The 11684-nt window shown below is 54.4% G+C and overlaps 1 protein-coding gene across 1 annotated transcript; it reads right to left on the reverse strand.

Moving 5' to 3' along the window:
• On the reverse strand, positions 1 to 8054 carry PEAK3 (PEAK family member 3). The gene is made up of 3 exons (XM_074939803.1): positions 7910 to 8054; positions 6188 to 6873; positions 1 to 1041 (listed from the first exon to the last, which is right to left on the reverse strand). The coding sequence occupies exons 1-3, from the start codon at positions 7977 to 7979 to the stop codon at positions 1 to 3; spliced, it is 1797 nt and encodes a 598-aa protein (XP_074795904.1). The 5' UTR covers positions 7980 to 8054.
• Positions 8055 to 11684: the final 3630 nt, after the last annotated feature.

Raw genomic sequence — 11684 nt, forward strand, 5'->3', positions numbered from 1 at the left:
CTAACGTGCCCCCGGGCTTTCTAAAGCAAGCAGAATGCTGAGGGTGTGGAGGAGCGTGTGCTCGGGGGTCTCTGTGAAGTACAAACAGCACAGCCACTCTTCCAGCCGTATGGCCACCTCTGCCTCAGACGCCTTCTCTGCAAACTTCAGCAGCAACAGCACCCTTTTAATGGCCACCCAGTTCCGGAGCAAGACCGGAGTGATTTGATTCCTGGCGAAGAGCTCCTGGCGTGGTCCCCACAGCAAGACCTGCAGCATGTTCTTTGCTTGTTCGATGGACACACTCCTGTGGGGATCTGGGTGAAGAAGCAGGGTGGCCAGGTTCTGGAGCCCCCCCGAATAGATGGACAGGGCTGGGATAGCAGGGAGGTCACCGCTCCTGAGTCCTGAGGGCTTCTCCAAGGGGCTGGGCTGATGCAAGATCTCATAGACCAATATGCCTACCTGGAACCCCTCTGCATTTTGGAAGTGAGCCACAGAGAGCCATTTGGGGGCCATGCTGACTTGGTCTGGATCTTGGGCCTCAGAAGTAGATGTCTTCTTTCCTGTAGCTTTAGAGAAGTTGCTGATGACCAACCTTGGAAGCAACAGCTCTGCAGATGGATCTTTGTCCTGCTGGCCCTGGTGAGGAGATGGACACTGCACCAAGAGTAGGTTCTCCATGTGAATGTTGTAGTGAGCAACCTTCTGCTGCTTGAGATGCTCTAGCCCTGTACACAACTGCAGCATGAGGAGGCAAGCCAGGCGCTCATAGTGCCCGGGCGAGGAGCTGTGGAGATCTCGTGATCCCTTCACAAAATCAGCCAGGGTTTGATAAGGAACCTCAGGAGAGATGGCCACCTGGGTAAGAGGAGGGGATGCACTGGTGGAAACAGCTTCCTCACGTTCTCCAGGACAGAACTGATCTAGCTTCTGAGGCCTTTCCACAGGCATGAGGTCCTCAGGGAGGGAATCAAGGAAGTAGCTAAACACTTGCTGAATGTTGAAATGAGCTTCTACAGACATCTGTACCGAGAGACTGCAGGGATAGGATTTATGGACCTGTTAGGGCAAGAACCAGCAACACACAGTCAGCTGGATGTGATAAAGAGAACACAATCAATCAGTGCAGGCTAGAACATTTCCAGGGTCACACCAGCCAAGTGACTGTTGCAGTCACTTAACACAGTTGTGTGATTCCCAGTTTGCTGCAGAATTTGGGGCAGATCTGCTACACACATTGGAGACACCTTGGGGCACAAATTAGGTCTGACATGCTGACTAACACAGGGGGACTATGCTGGGGGGACTCCTGTCTCCAGCTAGAAATGGAAAAAAAACAATTAGAGTCATGCTCTGCAGCTGGAGGGTGATTAACTAATTTGACTTCTGGCCAGAGGGGTGGTGCTAGCTAAGGTCCCTTTGGCACTTGGGCCTTTCAAGGAGCTCTGTTGAGAGGAGGAAGGAGTGTTGCCACTCTCTGAGGAAGGCCAGACTCCTCTGCAGAGAGAAACACAGGGAATAAGTAGCTCAGGCTCCTGTGGCTGGGGGCCTTGAGATAGGACTTAAACAGGCGGGTGGACCCACAGAGAGTAGCAGCTATAGGCTCCTGTAGGGGAAGTCCTGACCTAGAGCCTACAAGGAGCAGGGAAGATCCCTAGGGGAAGCTGCTAGAGTCCTTGAGGAGGGAAGGCAGTGAGGGAAAGCCTCCTAAGACAAGGAACAACAGAGAAGGAGCTCTGCAGGAGCAGGTTTGGCTCCTCTGGGGAAGGGCCTGAGGTCGGGACAGGAAAGGCAGAGCCTGAAAGGACAGGAAGAGTTATTAGTTCAGTCCAGAAGGGAGAAGCCAGAGGTTTGGGAACTCTAAAGGGAGGCTGTGTTAAGCACCAGCTGTGGAGAAGTGCTTGAGAGGAAGGAAGTGTCCCAAGGAAACAGCAGCATGTCTGAAGAAGCACACCCAGCTGCTTAATACAGGCAGGTTCCTAGGTGGGGAATCCACAGTAGAGTGGGGGAAAGCCTGGGTTCCTCTACCAGCCCCTGAGGAAGGGGGCATGCAAGCCCAGCGTAAGGAATGGGGCTGAAGCCTTGGTCCAAAGGAAGGGCCAAGGAATAGCCTGAGAAGGGGAACTGAAGGTTCCTTTGTATGGGGACGCTTTGTGAACTTTCAGTTGGAACTTCTGGATCCCCTGGAAGGGTTTAAACGTGTATCTGACTTGGTGGAGGGCCAAGCCATGGAAGACCCAGTGAGCCAGCCGGCAGGAGGTGCTGGAGCCAAGGTTAAAGGCAATGTTACACCCTGACACAAGGGGGTGCCCCTTCCCACACCATTACTGGGGCCTTGATCAACCGTAAAGATGTTACCCTCTAGTCCAGTGGTGATTCAAAGGCATTTGCAGCCACTAACCTATTCTTCAAATCCCTGCTCAAGGCTCCCTTCCACAGGGGTACCTTTAGAGCATAGCCAGCTAATAATGGTTAGGCAGGGGCAAGCTGAGGTGACTGCTCCTGATCTGCTTATCCATTACTAACAAACAAAAAATGCACACGGGGAGTCTACTAAACTGTGATCTGAGGGTACGTCTACACTGGAATATAAGACCCATGGCAGGAGAGTGGCTGGCCTGGGTCAGCTGACTCTGGCTCACGGGGCTGTAAAAATCCAGTGTAGATGTTTGGGCTGGAGTCCTGGCTCTGGGACCCTCCCCTCTCATGAGGTCCCAGAGCTGGGGCTCTAGCCTGAGCCCAAACATCTGTGCAGCAATCTCACAGTCCTGCAGCCTGAGCCTTATGAGCCTGAGTCAGCTCACCCGAGCCAGCCCCAGGTGTTTCACTGCAGTGTAGACATCCCCTTAGAGTCACTCCATCCACCCTCCCTCAGTCCCTTCTAGTTGCTGCTTCTCCCTATTCCTACTTGCCCACTTAGTCTGCAAGGCCCTGATCCTCAATGGTATTTAGGCACCTAACTCCCACCGGTGTTGCTGTTTTTGGCAGGGGATTAGGAATTGCACAGCAGTGTTAATTGATGTGACCCTGGAACATTTCTAGCTTGTACTGATTGCTTTGGGCTTTTTTATTCTCTGATTTCAATGGCAGTCAGGTGCCCAAATACCTGGTGGAGTTTCGCCTTCCTCTGCAGCATGGAGCACAGGCCACTTGCAGGTTTAAACGAGTGAATGGTGAATCCTCTGTGACTTGGAGTCTTTAAACCATGATTTGAGAACTTCAGTAACTCACCCACTCCTGAAACAGACCCATAACCTCTGGCTAAGTGTGGCTTGCAGTGTATAAGAGGTCAGACTAGATGACTATGATGGTCCCTGCTGATCTTAAAGTCTATGAGATCTGGGCTTTACAAACTAAATGGACAAGTAGTCACAGGGAGAGAAGCAAATAGATGGGGCGAGGGCGGGTGAATGGAATGACTCCAATCAGATCATGGGTTTTAGTGGACGAATTGTGTGCACACATCAGAGAACAAAATCAACCAGCGCAGGCTAGAAATGTTGCAAGGTCACATCAACCAATGCAGTGTTGTAATCAATCAATGTTGCTGTGCGATTCCCGGTCCACTGCAGAATTCAGCGAAATCCAGGGGCCTCGGCTGCCTAAATACCTTTAGGTCCTGGTGCTCAAGCTCTTTGGGGCAAGGAATCTCTCTCACTGAGTGTGCACAGGCCTAGCACCAGGGGGTCTCCAGGTGCTACAAAGGGATGATGATGATGATAAGATGCAGCACATGGCCAGCTACCACCCTCATCTCTAATAATATTGGGTTTGGAAGAAACTTGCCTTATGGGAAGGCTAATATTGCCCACTGTGACCTTCTCTGTTGGCTCCAAGCCCCTGGCAAAGTTGCCAGCGCAGCTCGTGGTCAGGCAAAGGTTGGAGGTCTCCAGTCCAGCCTCTGGCTCTGTTAACAACTCCAGCAGAGCATGGGGGTGTGATGGCAGCTGCTGAGCCTGTCAGTCTGTTGATTCCGATCTGGAATTTCCGGTGCCTGTTCCCGCAGCGAAATCCCATCTAGCCCTTCCCTGTTCCTTCTCTGAGCTTAATGGAGAAGAGGAAGAAGTATTGGGGGGGCGGGGCAGGGAGGGCACGTGAACCGAGTTCACTTCATTTCAGGGCTATAAACTTGTGGCCTCAACAGGTGCCACAGATTCCCGGGGTCTGATCTCTCCCTGGTGGAAGCCAGTGTTGTTCCTCCAGGGATGAACTTGGCTTGAGGCAGCTAAGTCAGATGGTAGCTGGCAGGGTGCATGAGACGCAGCAGGGTGAAATCACACTGCAGGAGCTCCCACCTGCCCCACTGCCCTGATCCCAGCCTTGGGGAGCGTGATGGATGCTTGTGAAACCTTCCTGGTTGTTTCCACTGGGCTGCTGAGAACCTGCGACTTGGCTTGGCCGTTAACGCTGGGTAGCAAACCATGGGCTGATATTCCCAGCCCTGGGGTGTTCAGTGGGTGATGGATGCTGCACTCGGTCTTACTCTACGCTGCTCCCTCGTACTGTTAGACCAGGCTGTGACCCTGTTTTCTCCCGTCAGCCTGCAGGCAGGAGGTGTGACTGCAGTGTGTGTGGACGTACCCAAGCTAGTCGGATCGTGCTAGCTCGCTAACGTTAGCAGGGTAGCTGCCCAAGGAGGATGCCACCTAGGACCCTGGGCATGTACTGGGGGCTAACCTGGGCCACAACCCATGTCACCGTGGCTAGGCTAGAGCTAGCTGGGGTACATCTAACCATGCTGCAGTCATGCCTCCCAATTGCGGTGTAAACACACCCTGACTACCATTGGTCCAGGCTGCCTTCCAGCTCCTGCTGCTGGCTTGTATCACTGCAGCCTGTCTGGCCAGGTTTTCAAGTGCTCAGTGCCCAGAATTGGGGCTCTACACCCTGAAAACTGGCCCATCATCTGCTGAGTTCTGAGTTGCAGCTCCTCTCGGCTAACCCCAGAGCCCCCGCACTGAGCCCCAAGTCTAGTCATCTTGGTGCCAGTCTCTGCTTTGCCTGGAACCCCCCATTATCCTGGGTGATGCTCACTCAGGCTGACATGGGGCTGTAGTGGTGAAAGACACCACTGTCCCCCAGGATGGCTGTTAGTGCTATGGGATTTCCCCCTCCCCGCCCGAGCTGGATCAGCCTGCCTTTGCTGGGAGGAACTGACAAGCCACACCCCTCTACTCTTCACTCTAACACCCTCTGATGCCCCTTGGAAGCCAAGAACAATGGGCTGGATAACACAACACAGACAACAGTGGACAAAGAAAGTCCCACCGAGGGGGCAGTATGCCTGAGGAGCTTGGGGATTTGGCTCTGCACCCTTTCATCTCTAGTTCAACTCCAGCCCAGGTCAGTTGTAACCGAAACTCACCCTGCACTCCTTACTCAGGTAAAACTGCCACTGGGGATGGTGGAAGAAGCTAGCCCTGCTGCCTGGGCTGGACCTATTCTGGGGGTAGAGGCCTTCCCGGGGCACCTTTGCCCAGCAGTACGGACTCCTTCATGTTCCAACATTGAAAATCAGGACCATCCGTCCACTCATTATGAGGGAAAAGCGTCCATGGTTTTTAGGATCCTTTTGAGAACTGTGTAAAGAACCACTGATGCCTCCCCGAAAGCTCTGGGGAGCATCTCACTGGGTCTTGCTGATACAACATGAGCTTCCGATTGCTCCAGCTGATCTGTTGTTCTTCCGTACTAGGGGCGGCTGCAGGAAAAGTGGAGCGTGGTTCATCGGCTCCTGCTGCCACACCTCCCCCCCCCGAGTGACAAACCACTGCCGGGCCCCATCACAGCTGACTGCCATGGCAAGGCTGATGAAGTCACTAAGCAGATTTTCACCATAAAATCAAACAATCACCCTTTCCCCACGGATCGCAAAGCACTTGCACTAGGGTGGGGTCAGAATCGTCACCTCCATTTTAGAGAGGGGGAAACTGAGGCCCAGAGAGGCAGGGATTTGCCCAAGGTCACCCAGTGCATCAAAACCCAACTTTCCTGATACCTAGGCCTATGTCTAACCCAGTAGACCATACTGCCTAATCCCCACACCTCACTAGTAAGGAGCAGCAAAGGATGGGCTCCTTGGGACCAGAAATCTGTTTTTTGTTGAGATTCTCAGACTTTGGGGTGGTGGTGAGCCGCAAGGATCAGGGCTAGAGGCAGGCTGCCCTGACTCAGATCTTTCCCCATCTCTAATGTTTATGGTTACCTTGGCTGCGAATATTTGCTGGGCTTGCTCAGAGGAACAGGAAACACGGTAATACCAGGCGTCTCCTGTTTCACAACATGGCTGCTTGTCTAAGAGCGTGAAATCTGCCCACTTCTTCTTTCCTGCAAGCTCTGCTCTCATCAGCTGCTGCTCCTCCTCCTTTCCGCCCAGGATCTTCTGTGCCCTTGCCGTGAGATGGATCAAAGACACCAGGTGGCACCCCATCACCTTCTCATAGACGTTGGTTGTGCTCTCCAGGTCCTCGAAAAAGTAGACGAGCTCCCCATCGGGAGTAGTGAACGTCAGTTCTTCTGTGGTGATGTGCCTTGGGACAGGGACAGGGTGAGCTTCACACAGGGCATCCCAGGGCTCAGATGCACCCAGGCTTTGGGACTTAGACAAGTATCTTTTAGGGCCACAGAGAGCTCCTTCCGTTGACTCAGAGTAGCTGCGGCTGCCTCCCTTGCTGTGTGTGGAGACCTCATACAGGGTGTTGTGGACATAATGCGGCATGGGGAAGGGGGCACTCTTGCACGGGTAGTAGTGATGAGTCTGCATCTCGGGCAAGGACCTGGTTCTGCTGAGCTGCTTTTTTGGCAGGGGTGGAGGGAGAGGATCACTGCTGGCCTCAGAGGGGAGCTCCCCTCGGCATGTCTTGGCTGGCACCAAGTGTGCTCGCATTTCTCCTGCAAGGGAATAACAATTACACGCTTACGCAGCCACCACCTCCAGCCTCAAGATGCTTCCCAGGTGGTCAGTGAGTCTGCAAGGACCTACACTGGGCAGCTCCTGTCTACATCCCTGGCCTAGTCACCCACTATCCCCAACCCCAATGGTCCTTCACCTGGACGCATCTCTGCACCTTCTTCCACGCTGCCCCTTCCGCCTGCAATGCACCCTCCAGAGCAACTGCCCGTCTCATCTCCACCACCTTCAAATCCGTCCTCCACGCTCACTACTGCCCTCTAGCCTACAAGCCATGGGAGGGGAGGGGAGGGGAGGGCCAGGGTTCAGATGGGGGATGGAGGAGCTGTGGAGCTGGCGGGGGGCATTTCCAGGGAGAGGGATTGGGAGGCGACACTCAGCTTGCAGGACCGCTCACAGTTAGGGCCAGCATGTTGTGTCCATGTTGACATCCAGCCGACTGAGCCTGTGTCCAGTGGGTTTTGGTTGTACAAATCTGGGGGTTAACTTGCCCCCATTGTTGTCCCACTGACCCTGGGCGAGCAGTTATTGTTCACCCCTCTGCACCTCTCTGGGTACACAAGGCCTAACTCCCCCTGCGCAATCACCAGCCCCACCCTGAGCTTTTCCCCTGGACGTCACTGAAGAACTGACCAGGACTCAGAGCTGGAGGGCTGGAGTAAGAGGGAAGAACCACCACAGCACGGGAGGCCAGATTGTCAAGTGCTCGGTGTAATCCAGTGCTCAGTGTGTGTTATGAGCCCTCTGTGCCTGACCCACAGGGGACACGAGTCGCTGACAGGCCCTAACTAAACAGCTTTGGCTCAGGCTATAGCAATGCATGCATTTCTCTCGCAAGGTCCCCGGTTCAATCCCCACTGTGTCGGCCAAGAGGGTGTCCATTACACACAGCACCCCACGTTCACCCACTGGGCCAAGCTCTTTGCAAAAACTGGCCAACAGCTGCTAGCTGCACCCAGCTTTGAGTCAGTGAGTCGGTGGCCCAGCTCCCTCTGAGCTCTGCTGAAGGCCACTCACCCACGTTGCTGTAAATGAGATTTCCCTGGGTGCCGTGCTGGGCAGGGCTGCCAGCCCCCGCGCTCTGCATTGCCGAGGGTGGCTCAGCAGAGCCAGGACAGTTGAGCTGAGAGCTGGAGCTGATCGTTCTTCTGGCTGGGATGATCCCCCTGTAGGGAGGGAAGAGGGAGGTTAGGCCAAACTCCCAGCAAAGTTTCCTCCATTCTCTGCCAGCGAAAGAGAAAATAAAGGAAAAGGAGATGCGGGGATGCTTGGGGGCCTCCAATTTGCAAAGGGACCTGGGAAGTTTGCTAGCTTTGCCCATTGTCTGTGCTGCTTCTCTGCAGTAGATGGCAGCATTGCCCCAATGCCAAGGCGGGAGAGGGAATCTCTCTGACTCAGAAAAAAGAAAAAAGAAAAGGAGTACTTGTGGCACCTTAGAGACTAACCAGTTTATTTGAGCATGAGCTTTCGTGAGCTACAGCTCATGAAGTGAGCTGTAGCTCACGAAAGCTCATGCTCAAATAAACTGGTTAGTCTCTAAGGTGCCACAAGTCCTCCTTTTCTTTTTTCTTTTTACGAATACAGACTAACACGGCTGTTATTCTGATCTCTGACTCAGGAGACCTTAAGGTCAGTAAGGGACCATCAGGATCATCTATTCTCTGACCTCCTGCACATCGCGGGCCACCGCACCTCACCCAGGACCAACCTGTGCCAGTGAAAGAGACAAGCTGCCACGCTGGAGTAAGGCAAGTTGGTCTAATAACAGATATTGCCCCACCTGTCTTTCCCGCTAACATCCTGGGACCACCATGGCTCCAACAACTCTGCTTAAAGGCTGGGGCTGGAGCGGGACGTTCTCCCACGCAGCTCTTTGCTGTCTCGCTCATACTCCCTCCATAGGGCGCTGCACTCGTGCTTCCTGATCCACGGTTCTGTTCCCCTCTCTCCCCACTGTGCAGGGGATAATTGTGTGCATATCCGGGGCTGAATCCAGGCCATTAGCAGACCCTGGATGGGTGACCTTGTTTTCTCCTCCGCCCCCTCCCATGGAGGGACCCTATGTGGGTGTCGCAGGCTGGGAGCGTACTGAAGGTGGACACATGGGAAGACCCAGTCACGTCCACACCGTTACAGCAGCACCCGGAGTCAGTGTGCGAGTCGGACTCCTGCCATAGGGAGGGGGGACCAAGGTCAGGTTGGAGCCCTGAAACAACATGTGACTGGGGGCAGGCCCTCATCAGCCTTCCTGTGTGTGTCACACCCTTATTCACACCTGGATCCTGGGGACCAGAGAGATCTAGAGGGCTCTCAATGTCCCAACAAAATACCCAGGTTTGGAGGGGAACCCGGCTATAGAAAATCAGAGTGCGAGAGGAGGGGGCCCTCTGCAGCCTGGGGAGGAGTGGGGTGAAGAAGAGGAAGGAGCGATCTGGGCTGAGAGAGTCCAGGCTCTTCAGGAGGTTGCTAAAGTGAGCGACATACAAGGGGCCAGATCCCTTCCCTGGATCAGAGCCAGAGTCTCTGGCGGTTTCAGTTCCTAGCCCCACCCTGCTGTGGCTGTGTTTATAATCGGGGCCTTATCAAGGAAACCAGCAGTTGGTTGGGTTTTGTTTGTTTTTAAACAAACCCTGAACCCTGCAAACATTTCTCTACGTGCTGGGCCAGATCCACCCCCCCAGGGGAGCCCAGGGAATTCCACCAGGGATCAGGTTTTTCTGAAGCACCTGATGACGGAAGAGCCTTTTAAATGAGTCTCTGTTTGACTCAGGGCTCACCAGGCCACCTCCAAGCTGGTCCCTGACCGGCTCAGTAATTGACTTTCCGTCAGGTAATTGCTGTTGACCCTGCACTGTCTGAGTGTTTTGTGCAAACAGCTCCCACAGGGGGAAGTTTCGAGAGAGGAATGGAAGCGAGATGCTTTCCTAGAGCAGGGGAAGTGCGGTCAGGGCTGTTAAACCACAGAGGGCAATGGCGCTTTTAGCAGCCACTGGCTCCCCATGGGGCTGAGGCTCCCTGCACATTACCCAGACCTCTTTCTGAAAATGCTCCGTGTGGGGAAAGGGGCAGGGGTCGTGGTGGATGCACACTTTGGGGCAGTTTGTCTAAAGGGGAGATGTGGGACGGGGAGCCATTAACTTGAAGCATGATCTTGGACAAATCTCTCCCCTTCTCTTCTTCCCCGCCGTGACCCCCCCCCAATCTGTGAAATGGTGGGGTGGATACCTGCCCTACCTCCGGGGGGTGCTTGGGAGAATTGCTGAAGGTTAGTAGAATGGGGCAGAGCAGGGGTTCTCAACCAGGGGTCCGGGAGCAGGATTCAGGGGGTCCGCCGAGTGGGACGAGTGGTAGATTCGCTGAGGCCCAGCGCAGAAAGCCTAAGCCCTGCCGCTGAACCCCGGGGCCCTGAGCCCTGCCACCCGGGGCTGAAGCAGAAGCCTGAGCAACTTCGCTTTACAGGGCCCCCTGTGCCGTGGGGCCCCCGGCAATTGCCCCGCTTGCCACCCCTTCACGCTGGCTCTGGCCGTTACGTGCAGAAACCAGTTGTTGTGGCACAGGTGGGCCGGGGAGTTTTTGTAGCATGCTGCGGGGGGGAGGGGAGGGGGCTCAGAAAGGGAGACCCCCCCGGTGTAGAGCATTATCTGGGCAGGCTCCTGTTGGTCCGTGTGCCTGCCTGCATGTGGGCAGGCTAATGTCTGAGGGCCATATACAGTACGGCAGCACTCCTGGATTTGCAAACATTCATGGATACCTCTGTGCACGTGTGTGTATACGACAGGCCTGTGCACACGCACCTCATCCATGCCCTGTCCCTGCGTGCTACCAGATTTCCTCTGCAAACATTTCTCTCCTGTTTTAGCTATGCATGTCCCTCAGCAGCTTAGCCCTTCACCTCCATTTAGGGTGACCAGACAGCAAATGTGAAAAATCGGGACAGGGGGTGGGAGGTAATAGAAGCCTATATAAGAAAAAGACCCACAAATCAGGACTGTCCCTATAAAATCGGGACATCTGGTACCCTACCTCCATTTCATCCCAGGTGTTTAACCTCCAGAGGCTGCTGAGCAGGAGGCTCAGGGCCTGGGACAGGAGGGGAGGGTGCTTTCTGGGAAATATTAGCCCGGCAGATTCCTAGGGGGGGCTTTGCAGAACCAGGCAGGCCTCAGAGCTTGCCTGAGGAGGATGCTGCTGGAGACAGCAACCTGCTCCTAGTTTATGGGGGTTGCCACCAGCCCGTGAGCTGACAAGGAGCTCCCACTAACCAGGTTCATTCTAGGATCAAACTCGTGTCCCTGGAATCAAAAGAACGTGGCAGTGATTTTTCAGTCTCCTAACGGATCCTTAGGTCCCTCCTGTCCTGTGCAACAGTGGGCAGGGCTGGCGAAGCTGGGAAGGATGATCTCAAAGGCTCTTAAAAACTCCCCCCCACCCCGACTGTTCAAACTCGACGGTAGACCAGGGACTCAGGGCTTAGTCATGAGCCTCTAGCTCACCGATTTCAATCCAGGCTGAGTTGGCAGTGTCCAAAGGTAGCTGCTCCAAGAGCTCTGTGATGTGAGTTTGGGGGGTTGCCCCCCCCCAGTGGATGTGTGACCACATCACAAAACTTCCCTGCTGAACTCAGCAAGCCTGAGTTAGACAGCACCTAGATTCAGGGATTCAGTTCAGCCCCATCACACAAATCATAGCTAATATGCAACCCAAAACTTCTGTAAGTGCACTTGTGCAAAAGGAGGCGAGTTGTCTCCTGGGGTCTATGCCTGCCTCCGCCACTGACTTGCTTTGTGATCCT

This window comes from Natator depressus, chromosome 25 (assembly GCF_965152275.1).
Source record: "Natator depressus isolate rNatDep1 chromosome 25, rNatDep2.hap1, whole genome shotgun sequence".
Taxonomy (NCBI): domain Eukaryota; kingdom Metazoa; phylum Chordata; order Testudines; family Cheloniidae; genus Natator; species Natator depressus.

Excerpts from the sequence above, each read along its gene's own strand:
- PEAK3 (XM_074939803.1), bottom strand. The coding sequence starts at position 7,979 with ATGCAGAGCGCGGGGGCTGGCAGCCCTGCCCAGCACGGCACCCAGGGA. Across the intron at positions 6,874-7,909 it reads TCTCATTTACAGCAACGTGG|GAGAAATGCGAGCACACTTG; the intron begins GTGAGTGGCCTT and ends ATTCCCTTGCAG. Across the intron at positions 1,042-6,187 it reads AGCAAATATTCGCAGCCAAG|GTCCATAAATCCTATCCCTG; the intron begins GTAACCATAAAC and ends TTGCCCTAACAG.